At 34.7% G+C, this 20,045-nt stretch overlaps 2 protein-coding genes across 9 annotated transcripts in view; both read left to right on the top strand.

The window, feature by feature from the left end:
• LOC137487670 (uncharacterized) overlaps positions 1-20,045 on the top strand; it is a 579,101-nt gene that overhangs the window by 74,770 nt on the left and 484,286 nt on the right. The window lies entirely within an intron of this gene.
• Positions 1-20,045, top strand: part of slc44a5a (solute carrier family 44 member 5a) — a 258,230-nt gene that overhangs the window by 207,030 nt on the left and 31,155 nt on the right. For 5 of the 6 annotated variants that reach the window (XR_012388774.1, XM_073920123.1, XM_073920125.1 and 2 more), the window contains 7 exons: positions 2,781-2,865; positions 3,621-3,705; positions 3,792-3,920; positions 10,868-10,928; positions 15,859-15,982; positions 19,190-19,273; positions 19,593-19,705. Coding sequence is in view for 5 of the 6 variants with exons in the window: in XM_073920123.1 (XP_073776224.1) it covers positions 2,781-2,865; positions 3,621-3,705; positions 3,792-3,920; positions 10,868-10,928; positions 15,859-15,982; positions 19,190-19,273; positions 19,593-19,705 (681 nt within the window). In the remaining variant the exon portion in view is untranslated. Of the gene's footprint in view, positions 1-2,780; positions 2,866-3,620; positions 3,706-3,791; positions 3,921-10,867; positions 10,929-14,425; positions 14,596-15,858; positions 15,983-19,189; positions 19,274-19,592; positions 19,706-20,045 lie in introns of those variants that run through there. The other variant, XM_073920130.1, reaches the window with a different exon arrangement.

The raw sequence follows: 20,045 nt of genomic DNA, 5'->3' as shown, positions 1-20,045 counted from the left end.
TGTATTTTAAACACAAATAATGGCAGCCTTGCATTTGCCATTCGCCATAGAACAGAAGCACACAGGATCTTATTACTTACTTATTCTTGACATGTTCGCTATGCAGGCTTTTTCTTTCTTCCCACAAAAAGCAATTTTGTGTCTCATTTGATTGACACCGAGTAAGCCAGTGCCACCCTGGTTGACTTGTATAGAATTTTAATATCCACCATTTATTTGTATCGTCAGACAGTTTTTAAAGAGAGTGGGTTTGCTCAACCCTGACTGCGTAAGATCTGAATTTTAATAGTCATGTCAAAGCAGTAAGTAAATCAGCATACTATCATCTCAAAAACTTTGCAAGAATCAGATGCTTTGTTTCTAGTGAAGACTTAGAGAAACTTGTTCATGCTTTTATCAGCAGCAGGGTGGATTACTGTAACGACCTGCTAACAGGCCTTCCCAAAAAGACAGTCAGACAGTTGCAGCTCATCGAGAACGCTGCTGGCAGGATTTTAACCAGATTCAGAAAATCAAAGCGAATCACACTTGTCCTCAGGTCTTTACACTGGCTCCCAGTTACATTTAGAATAGATTTTAAATTATTATTACTTGTGTAGAAATCACTAAGGCTGCATTTACACTGCAGATCTTAATGGTCGATTCCGATTTTGTGACATATCCAATTTTTTTTGATGACTGGCTTACATCATCTTTTAAAAGTGACTGGTTTTCGATTGTCTGCATTTAAACAGCACACAACGCACACAATGACAAGACGCAATGACCAAGAAAAAAAGACCGGGCGCTGACTTACAGCTGATGATAAAAGAGCTCCCTTTTCTTTGTTCCTATATTAATTTGTTTGCAGGGTTTAATTTTTTTTATTCTTTTTGACAAGCTGTTTTGCTATCATTTATGACAGAAAAGTTCTCATTTTGCCATTTTCTTTTGATCTTCTAGACCTTTTTAAACTAGTAGGCATCTTAATGTAATTTCTTTGTTGTTATTTATGCACATGATGCATGTAATAGTTTTATATTAGTTTATATTGGTTACATGCGCTCAATCGCTCTTTCTCTCTTTTGTTAAAATGCTTAAATATTTGTGCTATATGACAATATTAATTTATTTTTAGTCCTCGTGTATGAGATTTAAGGTTTGCAACTCTGCTAAAGACTGTTCTGAAATGAAAGCGTCAGACTTGATGTCATTCTCTATGGTTTTTGATGATGCGTGAAAATTCGATCTACCTGCTTACACTACAGACACGAGGGCATGGATCCGATTCATATCGAATCAATTTCCACATATAAACAAGGCCTGAATCTGTTTTGAGTAAATTGGAATCCAGTGATTTTTTTTTTCCTGCTTGTACATACATGGGCCACATCCCAATTGTGCAACATGGGAATTGAGTGACTTGAACCATGTAGTGTTAATGCAGCGTAAATGGCCTAGGACCGCAATAAATTACAGATATGCTCACTGAATACAAACCTAAGAGATCATGCAGATCATTAGGATCAAGTAAATTAGAAATTCCAAAAGCAGTGTGAATCGGCTTTCAGCTACTACGCCCTCGCTGCTGTAATCAACTTCCAGAAATGATCAGATAATAGCAACATTGTGCCTAGTTCAGACTGCGTGATTTTAGCCCCGATTTTGGCTCGCCGACAGGTTTTGAGAAATCGCCGACAAATGCCTGAAATCACAGGCAAATCGCTGCTCGTGCACGTGAGTGATAATCACACAGTATGAACTTTCAAAGACGCGATCTGAGAGAATCGCCGATGAGTCGCCGATGCCTTTGAGATATTTGGCATGCTAAATATCTGAAGCTGTCGGCGATTCAAATCATGCCGTGTGAATTGAGTTTTGACTGAAAATAACATCAGCGATCACCCACAGCCAATGAGAGAGCAGCTTTCACTTGTGTGTGCGTGCGTGTTTACCTGCTGCAGGCCAGCGGGAGGCTGGGGGAGAAGTTAAAAGGGATCTTTTTCGGTTTATTTGGACCCACGAAATGGAGGGAAAACTAGTGGAGGTTAGACAGTACTCAGGAGCAACCGTGTCTGTTTGAAGTTTCATACAGAAAGAAATTAGTTTATCATCAACGTTGAGGAGAAATGGCTAATTCCCTTTAAACCCAGGTGAGCAAACATGAACATGTTCTACCCCATTAAAGGCTTCTTTCTCATTATGTATTTAATAACAAAAGATACACTACGTGTTTTTGGCTGTGAGACGTAATTTGGACGAAGTTGTCGGCGATTCTTCCTATAGTAAAGTCATGCAATGTGAAAGTCCCTGTCGCCGATCCATCTTGCAGTGTAAACAAAGCAGCGACGAAATGCAAGCCCAGATAGTCATGCAGTGTGAAAACATCTGTGACACGACTACTTTGAAAATCATGCAGTCTGAACTCGGCATTAGGCACGTTCAAATCAAGACTCTAAACACATCTATTTACCGTAGCTGTGCCTTTATCGAATGAGCACTGTGCTACGTCCAACAGATCACATTATTATGTCTTTCTTTTCTTTTTTTTTAAACCTATTTTTACACATTTTAATCAGTTTTTATCTGTTTTGAATCTTTTTTGTTTGTTTGTTTGTTTGTTTTATTCTTGTTTATGTAAAGCACTTTAAATTACCATTGTGTATGAAATGTGCTATATGAATTAACTTGCCTTGCCCATTGTGTTTTTTTTCGAAAAGGAAATTTGATATTTCATTATACAGAATCAACTCTTTTGGAATCAATTAAATAAATTAAACGAAATCTCCTCTTTGTTCTAGCGTGGATCCACGGCGACCCAAGGAAAGTCATTTACCCCACAGACAGCACGGGTCAGTTCTGTGGCCAGAAGGGAACACCCAATGCGTAAGTGCTACTAGCACCACCAGCCAATCAGCTGCTTTGGGGGGAGGGGCTAGCATATTCCTCATTCCACAAAAACTACACTTGTAAGCCACGCCCTTCTTGTAATTATAATGTTCAGATTATCATCCCTTCCGTTCACTCAAAGTACAAAGCAAAATAATATTAGCCTTCTAAATCTTGGCTTCGCATGCTTTTGTACTGAATTCCTTTTCCTGTGTGAAGTTTTGCGTTGATTGGCAGCATACAACCTTGGGGAAAATAAAGAACTGCTCATTAGCAGAGCTGGGACACACTGATAAGAGTGTTTGTTATGCACAGGCGTAGAAGGAGAGATGTTTGCTCTGTGGTGAATTGGAGGCAATTGGATCTGTGCAGTTCATAATTAGGAGATGCGATGCCCTCAGTGGCTTAGGGGATTATGGGTAGGGGGGGAAATCTGACACAAGCCCTTAATGCTTTGCTCTGACAAAAACTGTTTTATCTATAATGTTATAAACATTTCTCTCAGCGTTTCTGTTATACGGCAGGCTGCTGAAGATGCTAATCGTTTAGTATTGAACCTGGATTGGATGTTTTACAAAGTAGCACGTACAGGAGTTTTATTGCATGATAGCTAAACCGCATGTTTATAGTGGAAAGCTGCTTAAACCTGGATTTCAGTCCTGTATATGTAACCAAATAGCTCTAGTGACACCTACTGGCAAAAACTGTCATTTCACACTGTAATTTACAACAACAAAAAATGTCCTCCACAGAAAGAAAGCCATATTATTCTACTTCAACATACTGAAATGTGCCAGTCCTGCTGTCCTGATAAACCTCCAGTGCCCTACTACTCAGGTAACACGCTTGTTCATTACAAATCCTGGCATTGTTTAGTTCATTTCGCTCTGGGCTTTTGCATAACTAACGCTTTTGTTTTCTAGATGTGTGTCTCCAAGTGCCCGGATCGATTTGCAACGTACACAGATATGCAGCTACTTTATAGATTCAACAAGAGCCACTGGGATTACTATAAACAGTTCTGCAAGCCAGGCTTCAATAACCCCCAAAAGGTAAATTATATAGCCATGCTATGCTAAATAAGTTGTTGTGAACTCAATAAATGCACAATGCATTGAGTTTTTAAAAAACAGAAGCAAATCATTGATATGCAGGAAAGTCATGTGTGTCGGCCTGATTTTGATGCTATCCATTTGAGGTAGGGTGCTGTGGTGATTTGTATTCAACAGTGGCTGTCGGGATACAAGAAGCTGTCATTTTTCATCTTGTAGTGTGCAATAATGTATTACAACTAGCAAATCTGGGATGTTTTACAATGCAGAAAGACTACTATGCTGAAAAAAATGATTCGTTAGATTTACTAAAACATTTTAAAGTAACTGATTGCAATCAATATATCTTCGCTGAATTTAAACAAGTTAAATTTAGTAATGTTCAGCTAAATTTGTTTGTTGGAATCCCGCCCATAAAAAATGTTTGCAGCCAGTTACCTTAAAAAATTTATTTATATAATAATTTTCTTTCAGTTTAGTCCCTCATTTATTCGCCACACCGAAATGAACCTCCAACTTTACACTGTGGATGCCTTTCCAGCTGCAATCCCAGTACTGGGAAACACCTATACACACTCTTTACGGTTTGTCTTTGGAAAACTCAAGCCAACATGGGGAGAACATGCAAACTCCACACAGAAAATGCCCCCCTGGCCGATAACACTTTAGAATAACTATCCGTTACAACTAGTTAATAAATCATTAATAAACGGTTAGTTAATGAGTTATAAATGACTTGTTAAATAATAGTTAATAGTTTGTTAATTATTCATAACTATCAGTTATAACTAGTTATTAATCCATCAATAAACTGCTAGTTAATGAGTTATAAATGAGTTTTTAAATAAAAGTTAACAGTTTGTTAATTATTTATAACTGTGCCTTATAGATAGCCAATAGATAACTTACAAGATGTTAGTTAACCAGTTATAAATGACTTGTTTACCTAGTAAGAAGGAGTTTTAACCACAGGGGTTCGAACTGTCGTTCTGCTGAGTGACTAAAAAGTTATCAGCATGATGGTAAAACACTGTACATTTCTAGTGAAACCATTCTTCTGCAATCTCATACCAAAAACGGAAATAAGGGCAGTATTAATACCTTAAAATATGGGAGAGCATTGATATTATGTGATTATATTGTATTGCAATATGGAACAATTAAATGTTGATGTTAAATCAAAAGTAATTCACAAATACTTTAAAATGATAAAATATGAAATGATAAAACATATGATATAAATTGTACCCAGCTTAAATGTAAAATTAAAGTTACAAGAGGTAAGACAAAAGAGGAGGGAGAGAGAGACAAAGAGAGCAGGCCCAGAAGTTAGCCTGATTGCAGTAGAGTCAGAGGAGGAGAGGAGCAAAACAGGAGACAAGCAGACCAGGAAAAAACAGTCCAGGAAAAAAAGACAGAGCAGAGTTTTACACCTATTTTATATCTTTCTTGACCATCTGACTGAAGCCCAAATGCTGAGACATTCAAACTGTCCAATCAACATGTGATCACATCGTAAAAAACCCAAAGTCCACACATTAAGACCTGATCTTATCAGTATCTGCCTTTGGAGTCAGTATGGACCTTCTTTGGTGAAAGACATGTTTTCCCATATAAACAAATGCATATGTTAATTTAGCCTCTTACAACTGTATTTTAATGATTTAAAACTATACCTGATGAAATAGTAATAGATCATGAACAAGATGTCTGTAAAATACTTACTAAAGACTTGTTAAGTATCAGGTAGGTTATTGGGACGTTATTCTAAAGTTGCAACTATTCTTCATTTACTGTTAGTAAAGAGGAATAGTTGCAACTTTAGAATAACGTCCCAATAACATACATAAGCTGCAACTAACACTTAACTAATATATTAACTAACACTTTACAGATCAGTTGTTTATAGTTTAACTATCTACTAAAACCGGTGAAACTTTGTAGAACAGCAAATTGTTCAAGTGACCAAAAGTTCAAGCTACAGAAATTTGATGTGATATTTAAAATATAAAATGTTTGTACCTTAACCATGTTCCACTCATAGGCTTAGCTGTGTGCTTTATTTTACCAAAGAAACTCTGCAGATGAAATGTTAAACATTATGTTTAATGTATAGAAACACACATATTGAGCCATCACATGGCAGAACATCAGAATAAAACAGAATACAAACCCATGAGGTTTGGGCACCTTTTGTGCTAAACATTAAAACAAAATAAATCAAAAATATATTTCATTAGAAAAGTTCTTGAAAGTTTCACTGGTATTAGTAGATGGTGAACAACTGATCTGTAAAGCAAGAGTTAATATATTAGTTAAGTGTTAGTTATTAGCTTATGTATGTTATTGGGACGTTATTCTAAAGTTGCAACTATTCCTCTTTTACTAACAGTTAATAAATGAAGAATAGTTACAACTTTAGAATAATGTCCTAATAACATATATAAACTATTAACTGATACTTAACGTAAGTCTTTAGTAAGTAATTTACTAACAGCTTGTTCATGATCTATAACTAGTTTATTAGGTATAGTTATAAATCATTAAAACTCAGTTAATAATTCTTTTATAACTGGTTAACTAACAGCTTGTAAGTTATCTATTGGCTATCTATATATAACAGTTATAAATAACAAACTATTAACTTTATATAACAGTTATAACACAAACTTATACTTTACAAACACAAACTTTATATAACAGTTATAACAAACTGTTAACTTTTATTTAACAAGTCATTTATAACTGATTAACTAACAGCTTGTAAGTTATCTATTGGCTATCTATAAGGCACAGTTATAAATAATTAACAAACTATTAACTTTTATTTAACAAGTCATTTATAACTTATTAACTAAAAGTTTATTAATGGACTGTTAACTAGTTTTAACTGATAGTTTTTCTAAAGTGTTACCATTATAATTAGCTATTCAAAATAAGTACCTACACAAAAGAGTATGCAAATTTGGATACAGTCTTGCATGTTCCATTTTCTAGACTGTTCCATAGTCTAACATGTTCCACAATAATCTATAAGGATTGTCGCATATTTGATGTTACATCGTCCACTGAAACCCTCTATAAACAGCTTTCAAACATGTTGAGACGAAAGAGAGGGAAGATAGTACAAAACCAAATATCAATCTGCTCATGGTGTGAGTTACAGGGGGGTTTGGAGATATTTAACTCCCCTAACCCCTTTAGGATGTCAAAACAAGATTTGTGGGGAGTCTGCCCTTTTATTAGTGGAAAATTGTTTCCATTGATCTGTATCTTAAATAATAATGTGTGATAAAGTGATTCTAAAGATCCCAAAGTTATTAATTTATTAATTTCCCTTGGCTTATGGCTTGTTCAGACTGCGTGATTTTAGCCCCGATTTTGGCTCACCGACAGGTTTTGAGAAATCGCCGACAAATGCTTGAAATCACAGGCAAATCGGTGCTCGTGCACGTGAGTGACAATCACACAGTATGATGAACTATCAAAAACTCGATCTGAGAGAATCGCAGATGAGTCGCCGATTCTTGCGAGATATTTGGCGTGCTAAATATCTGGAGCTATCGGCGATTCAAATCACGCCGTGTGAATTGAGTTTTGACTGAAAATAACATCAGTGATCGCCCACAGCCAATGAGAGAGCAGCATTCACTTGCGTGTGCGTATTTAGTTTTAGTAAAAATTTAGTATTAAGTTAAAAGCGCTCATTTTCGGTTTAGTTGGACCCACGAAATGGAGGAAAAACTAGTGGAGGTTTGACAGGACTCAGGAGCAACCGTGTCTGTTTGACGTTTCATACAGAAAGAAATTAGTTTATTATCAATGTTGAGGAGAAATGGCTAATTCCCTTTAAACCCAGGTGAGCAAATATGTACATTTTCTACCCTATTAAAAACTTCTTTATCATTATGTAGTTAATAACAATATATATATTACATGTTTTTGGCTGTGGGACGTAGTTTGGACGAAGTTGTCGGCGATTCTTTTTATAGTAAAGTCATGCAATGTGAAAGTCCCTGTCGCCGATCCATCTTGCAGTGTAAACAAAGCAGCGACGAAACGCAAGCCCAGATAGTCATGCAGTGTGAAAACATCTGTGACACGACTACTTTGAAAATCATGCAGTCTGAACTCGGCATTAGTGCCTTTATTCATAAGGTGTCACTACAGCAGAATGAACCGCCAACTTATCCAGCATATGGTTTATACAGCGAATGCCCTTCCAGCTGCAACCTAGTACTGAGAAACACCCATTCACATTCATTCAAACACATACATTATGGCCGATTTAGTTTATTCATTTCACCTACAGTATACTGCATGTCTTTGGACTGTTGGTGAAACTGGAGCAAGAGCACCCGAAGGAAACTCACACGAACATGGGGAAAACATGCAAACTCCACACAGAAACACCAACTGACCTTGCCAGGACTCAAACCAGTGACCTTGCTGTGATGCAACAGTGCTAACCACTGAGCCACCGTGTCACCTGTAATAGATGAATATAAATATACATTTTACTACCTCTATAATGGTTCATACAATTGTCAGTGCATGATCGTGGCCAGCAGGATGCGAGAAAAATATTCAGTTAAATATCTGATCAGTCATTTATATGTATATATATATATATATATATATATATATATATATATATATATATATATATATATATATATATGGTTGTCTTTGAGGATCACAACAAAATGTGATAACAAAACTTGTTACAAAACTTGTACAATGAATATTCTGAAATGTTATTTTAGATTTTATCATTTATTTACAATGCTAGGCTGATTTCTTGAATTCAAAAAAAGTATTGTGAATTACTCTTTAAATAAAAAAACATATTTGTAACAATCACTAGCAATATAACCCTCAGATCCCTGTAGAATATTCACATTCACATGGACTACAATCCTGTCCACATCCGAACTACAAGTCCTGTCATGCACCACACACACACACCTGTTCCAAGCCTCCTTTGATTAGTTTCACACAGCTGAAGCTGCTCATGTACTGATTACACTCACATACAGTTGAAGTCAGAATTATTAGTCCACCCTGTTTATTTTTCTGAGTAACGGAGAGATTTTTTAAACCCATTTCTAAACATAATATTTTTAGTAACTCATTTCTTATAACTGATTTATTTTATGTTTGCCATGATGACAGTAAATAATATTTTACTGGTTATTTTTCAAGACATTTCACAGCTTTAAGTGACATTTAAAGGCTTAGCTGGGTTATTTTGGCTAACTAGGCAGGTTAGGGTAATTAGGCAAGTTATTGTATAACAATGGTTTGTTCTGTCATTCATTCATTCATTTTCTTTTCATCTTAGTCCCTTTATTAACCCGGGGTCGCAACAGGGGAATGAACCGCCAACATATTTAGAACGTTTTTACGCAGCGGATGCCCTTTCAGCCGCAACCCATCTGTGGGAAACAACCATACACACTCACACTCATTCACACTCATACACTACGGACAATTTAGCCTACCCAATTAACATGTGCCACATGTCTTTGGACTGTGGGGGAAATTGGAGCACCCGGAGGAAACCCACACGAACGCAGGGAGAACATGCAAACTCCACACAGAAACGCCAACTGACCCAGCCGAGGCTCGAACCAGTGACCTTCTTGCTGTGAGGAGACAGCACTCTGTAGACTATCAAAAAAAGAGCTTAAAGGGGCTAATATTTTATTTTTAAAATAAAAACTGCTTTTATTATAGCCGAAATAAAACAAATAAGACTTTCTTTAAAAGAAAAAAAAATTATCACACATACAGTGAAAAATTCATTGCTCTGTTATACATAATTTGAGAAATATTTAAAAAAGAATAGAAAATTTAAAGGGGAGCTGATGATTCTGACTTCAACTGTATATACAGCTCACTTTGATTCTCTCATTGCTGAGTCTTATTTGGTTAACCCTGCAATATTACAAAGCGTTCCCTGGTATATTTTCCATGTGTTCCAACCCTTGCTTTGATTTATCGTTTACCCTGTCTGCCGCCTGTTCCAACTATCTGCCTGTTACATGACGATGCCTCCGAATTTCCTTGTTTGTACCCATTTGCGCTTGTTTTTGATCATTACCTGTTTGACCACGATTCTTAATAAAACCTGCATAAGGATCCTCACTCTGTCACAACAATATCTTAACATATTTTCAATATTTTATTCTCCTGATATTTCTTTTCTTTGGGTAAAAATCTTTCAGTATTAAAATATTCACACAGTCTTCCAGAAACCATTATAATATGCTAATTTGCTGCTCAAGGACATTTTTAAACATTATCCAGGTTTAAACTTCATAAATTCTTAATATAAATAAAGAACATATTAATATTCTTCATATAAATAAATTCTTCATATAAACTCATATCTCATCGTTATGACACTTAATTTATTCATGTAAAAAGTGTGTAGAAAATAAATATAAATTTGAAAGGAATTAAGTTTATTTTGAAATAAAACTATTAACATTATAATGTCTTTTCTCCTACTTTGGTTCCTTCACTGCATTTCTTTATCAGTTAATACTTTTAGATCTTAATAATGTACTGCATATTTCATTTAAGCATTAAATGTTCTTGTTTCATTTACCTCAGCCTCAATCTGTTTAGTTAAGTTTTTTGAACCACAATAATTCCACAGACCCTTACAGAGCTTTTAAAACGTCATTCTGAAGAGCCATTTTTGTAGCTGAATGATTTCTATCAGTATACATGAACATTGAGCTTTACTTTAGAGTACTTCATGCTTCAGCAGACGTCAGATTGATGTTTTTGCAATGGTTATGTCTATGTTGTCTAATGTTCAAACCCATAATGCATGTAAATGGACCCAGGGAATAGCAGGGAGTCATTCATCATATAACTAACTCTGATAGAGCTGTCATACGGTGGAGTAAAGAAAAACTCTTTTCTTATTGCAGTCAGTGGCACAAGTGCTGCGAGATGAGGACTGTCCGTCAATGATAGTGCCAAGCCGACCATGTAAGTGATTTGTGTGTGTATGTGCGCGCGTGTGTGTGTGTGTCCTATATAAACCCTTTCACTTACTTTTTAGGAACTGAAAGCATTTAATCTAAAACTCTTTCAGTTAGTGTGCACTTGTTACACTTTTAGTGTACTTCTAATAGTAGTTAAAATTAATAATGCCTAATTACATGCAACTAAAGCTAAACCTAAACAGCATTCTAACCCTAGAGTAAGTACATGTAATTAATTAATAATACCTCTCAGCAGGCACACAATGTCATAAGATGTTAATATAAGGTTAGATTTAGGTTGTGATGTCAGGTGATCCAAATTTAATGTCTAGCCTGTATCTAAGAACAACATTTATTTTGATGTTCAATAACGACATCAAATGACACTGACATCTTAGGTTGTGTTGGAAAGTGACCAAAATCCAACGTCAAGCCAACATCTTAAACCAACGTAATATTTATGTCAAATACAGACATTTATTTGTCAGGTATGGCAACCAAAATCTAACGTATGATAGACGTCATAGTGGTAATGTCCACACAACATCAAGCTGTAACATGTTGATATTTGGTTGTATTTTGTGTTGGAAAGTGACCAAAATTCAATGTCTATCCGAAATTGGACAATGAAGTTGGTCTGAATTTGAATTCTTATGTCTTTTCATTTCCACCCAAAATGCAACATCCCCTTGATGTTGGGGTACAACGTCAATCCAATTTCATGTTGACGTCCTGTGCCTGCTGGTTACTAGGGAATTGAATAGTTACACACAGTAACAATGACACCTTTGAATAAACTGTAACCCACAGAAGCATTCTAAAATGTAATATCGTGAGAAAATGCTACATAAGAGACAAACTCTTATTTTGAGGGCTTTCTAATCAGTGTAATTTCACTAAATGGGTCATTTTACGTCACTGAAGTAGGTAATATATGCAAACTTACATTGAAATTAAGTAGCTGTTGACTTTGTGTTTATACGCTTCATTAGTCTAATTCTATAACATAATTTCATTGAGTACTACAATGTAAGTCACTGAAGTAGCTAATATGCTAATTTATATTGGATAGCTGTTTACTTTGTGTTTATAAGCTATATTATTATTATTCTATATCATATTTTCAGCGAGTGAGTGCTACAGAAGTCATTGAAGTTGCTAATATATGCTATTTAACTTTGTGTTTATAAGCTTCATTATACATATTATATACACTGTTAACCCTTACTGTAGATTATGCAGTAAATAACTGTAAAATAGCCAGTGTTTTGCTGTAATAAAAGGAAACAGTATTTTACTGTAAAAGGAGCAGGATTTGTATGAAATTTTGTAGTGCAAAGAATAAATTACAGTAATTTACTTTATGTACCCATTACAGATAGTTACTTTGATAATAAATGGTAAATTACTGCTCAACCATTATTACCCTATGTACTCTGATGCTTTATGTTGCTATATATATATATATATATATATATATATATATATATATATATATATATATATATATATATATATATATATATATATATATATATACTGTTCGGTTTTGGTATGTGTATGGTCAGTATTGAGGAGAAAGTGAGACAATGCATTAATGATAAGCTAAATTTCTCTGCAGCCATCTTTGTGTTTTTTTCTTTGGTTCCTTTTATGTTTTTAACATTGAGTATCAGGAGTCAACCAGTGTTAATGTCACAGAGCTAATTAAAAGGTAAAGATATCGACGAGATACATTTAAAGGCAAAAATATTCACACAGAGCAACCAAATTATCACAATCATTTTTATAACTTTGTTTACTTTTCTATAATTAATCTAATTTGCCTAGTTTAGCCTATAGTTAAGCTTTTAAATTGCACTTTAAGCTGAATATTAGTATTTTGCTAAATAACTAGTAAAAATGTGTTATTTATAAAAATATCTTAAACACCACGTACATACATTTTTGCATAGACTCAATTAATTTGTCTGGAAAACTTCAAATGAAGTAGGTAAAAGTGGCATTAACAGTATAGTATAAAGGCTTTCCTAAATAAATGTATTAATCAGGTTATTTTATTTATTTATTTATTTTTATTACTACAGGTTTGGAACAACATGTGGATCAGATTATTTATTATTATTATTATTATTTATTTATTTATTTATTTGCTTTGGATGAAGTTTTCATATTTTTATTGTTTTTATTCAATGATATGTGCATGATTGTAATAAATGTAGGCAGTTTCTTTGAAAATATGCTATGTACCAGGGATGTCAAACTCCTGAAGGGCCGCAGCCCAGCAGAATTTAGTTCCAGCCCTGCTTCAGCACACTACTTTTAGATTTAGTTTGATCAGGTGTGTTTAATTAGTATAACTCCACTGTTACTCTGTAGATTGTGCAGTAAATAACTGTAAAAAACAATGATTTAGGCATCACCACACACTCCCACAGGCTGTCCGTCTAATTCTAAACACAAAGGTGTTAGAAAGAGTTTTCAGAAAATGCCGGCCCTTTAAGGGAGCCAGGTGTTTGATTTGTTTACTGCTGAGTGTGCTCTCTGCTATGTCCATCAATTGAGATGTAGAGTCTGATATGTTTTAGGCTTTAAATAAGAATCTACAATAAGTAAGTAAAATGTGTTCAAATGTTTTTGAAGGTTTCTAAAATAAGGCTGTGTTTTAAGTTATATTGTTGTTATCTTGAACTGTGTACTTGAAAGCTACACTGTTAGCTAGTTAGCCTCTCCTCATATAACTTCTTACATTACTTTTGTTTAAGTACAGTATATGTATTTATTGGATATTGCATACTGCCATAATGTACAGATGCTAACAGTTGTTTGTATCTTTCTGGCAACTAAGCCAAAATTAAATTCCATCATCTCTGTAAGGTAACATGTGCACATCATCACAGGGAATCACAAAAACATGATACACATAGCCATCCACACACAAAAGCTCCACTGTCCGGTCCCAGGTTGTGAGTTTGTTGCTAAGTATTTTTCCGAGCTGTGTTTCCACCTATGAATTTATATTAAAAACAATAAAAAAGTTTGTTGTCATGAGATAATTATAACAATAAAAGATTGGATCCTTTGGTTTTTCAGTGTTGCCAACTTTATTTTTGTTTTCTACAATTATTTTAAACTTTTTATTGAGAGTTGACACAGTTTTTAATTATTTAAAACTTAAAAATTTAAAATAATTATTTTGTGTTTTTTGCTGTTCATTTTTTTTTTTTTTTTTTTTTTTGCATGGTCAGCATTGAGGAGAGAGTAACACATTTCACTGCAGCACTTTGTGTGTGTGTGTGTGTGTGTGTTTATTGGATATGTGATTGTGATAAATGTTGGCAGTTGCTTTAAAAGTATTGCTAATACCAGGGGTTCTCAATCCTGTTCCTGGAGATCTACCTTCCTGCAGATTTCAGTTGCTATCCATATAAAACACACCTGAACCAATTAATTAGGACCTGAACACCACGTGATAATTACAGGCAGGTGTGTTTGATATGGGTAGCAACTGAAATCTGCAGAACAGAGTTTAGTACCCACCCTGCTTCAACATTACCTATAGAATTCTAACAAGCCTTAATTAGTTTGATCAGGTGTGTTTAATTAGAGTTACAGCTTAAAGTCCCGGTCACACTGCACTTTTCTCCCTATAGACTTCCATTCATACACATGTGAGTACTGCAGACCTGGAATGATTGCTCATGCGACAAATTTCATAATTTGCAGCATTGGAAAGTTCAAGCTTGGAGAACGCTGAATGCGAAATCACATCATGTGATTGTTTGAGACCAATCAAAGATCAAAACATGACCTCTCTGGCTTGCTTTTTCAATCTCTAATTATTTTGTTTAATTCCACTCCTCGCTTTGTTTAATTCCACTTCGCAGTGCAGTATGACAGAATTTTGCATGCTCAAACATTAGTGTGACCGCAGTCTTACTGTACAGACCTGTAATATGCAAGACAATATTTATATCTGCTGATTTCTTAATTTTGTTAAACATTTTCTGTTATTTATTTGTTTGGTGCCAAAACAATAAAATAAATTTGTCTGAAAAAATGTTATGCCTTCTATTTTTAAATAACAGCTAAGAATACTGATTAATTTTAGTAACACTACAATAACTATATATGACATACTATTAATGTGTATGCAGTATAGTGCTGTGATTTGTAACACTACAGTACAGTAATTAACTGTGCACAGTTTCCAGTTAGTTACCACTGCTGCTCTATTACAGTAATTAACTGGCAACACTGTTGCCAGCTACTCACTGTATCGGTTCAGTTACAGTAAATAACTGGCAACACTGTTGCCAGCCACTCACTGTAATGGTTTAGTTACAGTAGAATACTGGCAACGCTGTTGCCAGCCACTCACTGTAATGGTTCAGTTACAGTAATTAACTGGCAACACTGTTGCCAGTTACTTACTGTAACCAAACTTTTACAGTGAGTAGCTGGCAACAGTGTTGCCAGTATTCTACTGTAAAAAACCCTGGTAAGGTCTAACAGTGTATCATATGATATTATATAATTTTAGTAAGTGAGTGCTAGGTTACAATTGTCTCACTGAAGGAGCTAATATGCTAATTTTCATTGAAAATAAGTTTACTTTGTGTTTATAAGCTTCATTAGTCGTATTCTATATCATTAATTCAGTGAGTGTTAGGCTACATTTTAAGTCATCAAAGTAGCTAATATGCTAATTTACATTGAAAATAAGTTGTTGTTTATTTTTTATAAAATTCATTATACGTATTATATATCATTATTTCAGTGAGTGAGTGCTAGGTTACAATTCATGTCACTGAATGATCTAATATGCTATTTTTCATTGGAAATAAGTAGCTGTTTACTTTGAGCTTTTGAGCTTCGTTGTTTTTATTCTTTAGCAGTTGATCAATTATCTTCTTTTCTCACTTGCTTTGAAGTTTTACAGCGCTGCTTCCCAGACTTCATCACCAGAAATGGCACCCTAACTGTCGCTAACAAAACCGCTTTCAAAGACGCACTGGACACGGCCAGAAGTGTGACTGAACTTAGAGATGCAGCCAAGTATGTATATTTACCATTAAAATATTTCAAGTTTTGTGTATTTTCACTATTATGAAGCCCCCTTTACTTACTTTTGGTAAGTATTTGTAGCTGCACATGCCAAAACTCTAAAGCAGGGGTGCCCAAACTTTTTCTTATGATGGGCCAAAAACCAAACTTGATTGAGACTAGTCGAAGGTAAATATATAGTTGCAATGGGTAATTTCCTAATTTATTTATTAATATTTAAAAATAACTAGAAAACATTGATTTATTTTAACTAATAGTATTTTATTTTTTACATTTAATAATGAACTTATTTTAAATATAAAAACAAACTAATTTATAACAGAATTACTCTAGAGTTTGCTTTGATTTGCTTGTCGATTTCTTCTGCGTAATTTGTTGAGTGACATGTTTAAGTTTTTTTGCACAATTTGATTCATTTACAACATTTTATTTAAACATTTAATTTCAATTTGCTTTTTTGTAGCTCAGCAATAAAACAAAAAAGGTTACCTCAAATTAGAAAGTACTATCTCTGTGTTAAAGGCACTCGCCCCAAACATCTCCATCAGACTCAATTTCCTATCAGGTGGGATGGTGGGCCAAATCAAAAATTACAGTAAGCCAATTTTGGCCCACTGGTCCTTACTTTGAGCATCTCTGCTTTAAAATGAAATGTGTTTAACTTGATCATGTCAAACTGTTTGACTGAATCTATGCAGTTATATAAACACGAAACATAATACACTTGCTGTATTTGACAATATATTTGCATTTGGGATGTGCATGAAGTAATCAGACTTCATGGTTATTTGTGAGGCTATATTTTAATTTACTGGCATGCTTGTCGTGATTCTATTCAACTATTCCATTGTTATTACTAAAAAGTTAAAATTTTTGCCACTGAATTCTGAAATCTGCCATGATACGTTATGCAGTATGTATTTCAGTTGTGACAAGTAGGCCTATCTAATGATACATGCCAGTATTTCATTAATTGGAACTGAAATATAATGAATAAAATAGTATTATTAGTACTGTATGAACTCCTGAGCAGTCTTTTCCTTCAGAAGCAAAATGTTTTAACATACTTACAACAGACCTTGTCAGTGTACCATCATAATGATTCGAAACCTATGGATAGTTGCTTTAATCAAATTAAAGCTGTAGAATTAGTTGATTTTTCTACATTTATGGTTAGTGCTTCTATTTGACAAAAATAAAATAAAATAATAAATTCAATATCACACAACCTGAATTCCAGAATGGTTTCTCTGGATTTCCTCAGTGTTTGGTAGTTGGTGAAATACTCAAATTAGCTATGATTTTGCATTGATATTTGATTTGTTTGTAAATTCTTAGATGTCTTTTGGCACAAGTGAGGAACCAGGATCTAGCTTTGCTAGCAAATAAAGCCTTTATGTATCACAAATCCACCTGCTTAGGAACTGCTTCTGTTTCATTTTGAGCTGATTCTGTGACCTTTTGCCTCTCTCACAACTTTTTTGGAGTGTGTTGTTGCAAATGTTGCATTAAAATGAAAATGTTTATTTTTCAAAAATACTGCATATTTGCTCACTGAAAGCATACCTTTTAATAACTTTTGTCAATTAAATAAAAGTTAAAGACAATCAGCAAATCACATATTCTTGATTTTATTTATTGGGTGTCCCAACCTTTCTGGAATTTGTAATGTAATGTAATGTAATGTTATGTAATGTAATGTGTATTTATATAGCGCATTTATTGTGTAAGGCCATACACCCAAAGCGCTTCACAATCATGAGGGGGGTCTCTCCACACCACCACCAGTGTGCAGCATCCACTTGGATGATGCGACAGCTGCCACAGGACAATGGCGCCAGTGCGCTCACCACACACCAGCTATTGGTGGAGTGGAGAGACAGTGATAGAGCCAATTCGGTGGAAGGGGATGAGTGGGAGGCCATGATCATAAGGGCCGATAGAGGGACTTTGGCCAGGACACCGGGATTACACCCCTGCTCTTTCACGAGAAGTACCATGGGATTTTTAATGACCACAGAGAGTCAGGACCTCGGTTTAACGTCTCATCCGAAAGACGGCGCCCAATGACAGTACAGTGTCCCATTCACTTTTACTGGGGCATTAGGACTCACACAGACCACAGGTTGAGCGCCCCCTGCTGGCCTCACTAACACCACTTCCAATAGCTACCTAGTATTCCCTAGTGGTCTCCCATCCAGGTACTGAACAGGCTCAGCCCTGCTTAGCTTCAGAATTCACAACCCAAATTCAGAATTTGGGTTGTTTATGTGATCCTGGACCACGAAACCACTCATAAGTGTATGTTTTTTGGAAATTGATATTAATGCATTATACGAAAGTTATATAAAAATAATCTTTCCATTGATTTATACGTATGTGTACAATATTTGGCCAAGTCACAAATATTATACAAATCAGGAACATTAAAAAGGCTGTATGGTGATGCAGTGGATAGCATGTTTGCCCCAAAAAGGTTAAGAAAGTTGCTGGTTCAAGCTTCGGCTAGGTCAGTTGGCGTTTTTGTGTGAAATTTGTGTGGAGTTTGCATTGTCCCTGTGTTTGCTTGGGTTTCCTCCATGTGCTCTGATTTCCAGTTCAAAGTCATGCAGTACAGGTGAATTGAGTAGGCTAAATTGTACTTAATGTATGTGTGTAAATGAATGTTTCTCAGTGATGGTTTGCAGCTGGAAAAGCTTCCGCTGTGTAAAACATATGCTGAATAAGTTGGCGGTTCAATCCACTGTGGCAACCCCAGATTAATAAAGAGACTAAGCCGAAAAGAAAATGAATGAATGAATGAATGAATGAATGAATGAATGAATGAATGAATGAATGAATGAATGAATGAATGAATGAAAAAAAAATAATAAAAACCCCATACTATGGAGTAATGATGGTTTGTTCTATAGACAATTGGGAAAAATTAGGAGGCTAATAATTTGGTCCCTAAAATGATTTTAAAAAAAATTTGAAACTGCTTTTATTTTAGCCAGAATAAAACAAATAAGACTTTCTCTAGAAGAAAAAATATTATCAGACCTACTGTGAAATTTTCCTTGCTGTTACATATCATCTGGGAAAGATTTAAAAAGAAGAAAACAAATCAAAAGGGGGCTAATAATTCTGACTTCAACTGTATATATATTTACTCGTGTATACTGTACAAATGTACAAATGCATATTTTCTCCCTGCAGTGGTATTACAAGTATACACGAGGCCAAAGAAGTGGGAATGAAAATTGTGGAGGATTACGCCAGCTGCTGGTACTGGATAGTGATGTAAGCAGTCTTTCATCTAAGCTTAAATTATACAGTGATGGGCTCCAAGGGAATAACATTTGATTATAGTGTTTCACTGAATTCTTTATGATCAACATCAGTACACATTTAAATAAATATATAACTATAAATAAGTATAAATATAGAAAATATATATAGTTTAAATATAAATATATTCCATTCTGATTAACAAAAAGTGGCAATTATATATATGAATTTCTGTTTACTAATGAAATATACCAAAAATAATCAATGAATTAAAGAAATTCTGTTTGGGAATATGTAATCTAATCACAAGTTGCTGTTCTTATTGTGGCAGAGGGCTGTTCATAGCGCTGGTCATCAGTCTGATCTTCATCCTGTTGCTGCGATTCACTGCAGGCTTCCTCCTCTGGTTCATCATCTTCGCTGTCATCCTGCTTGTGGCCTACGGTCAGTGTGCACATTATGCTGTATATATAGACTAACAATAGTGTTTTACATTTATAATGTTGCCATTGCCAACAATTATTCATTTTAAATAAATCCTGTTCTTCTTAAGTTTGTGTCAAGGTTTCAAGATCAAAGATCAAATAATGACTACCATATATCTCACCCTGATTTGTTCACTCAAATGTACTGTAATTCAGTGTAGTACTATTTTATTTACAGTACCAGCAAATCATGTCATGCATATTTAAAGACAGGAAACACTTAAAAGCTTCTATTTTTTGGATCATAGTGCAGCATTAAGGCAGTAATTCATTGTCATGTAAAATCGTCCTTTTCTCAG

Source organism: Danio rerio, chromosome 2, assembly GCF_049306965.1.
Source record: "Danio rerio strain Tuebingen ecotype United States chromosome 2, GRCz12tu, whole genome shotgun sequence".
NCBI classification, from domain to species: Eukaryota; Metazoa; Chordata; class Actinopteri; order Cypriniformes; family Danionidae; genus Danio; species Danio rerio.
Note: the sequence above shows the minus strand (reverse complement) of the source record. Positions and strands in the feature narration are given on the sequence as shown.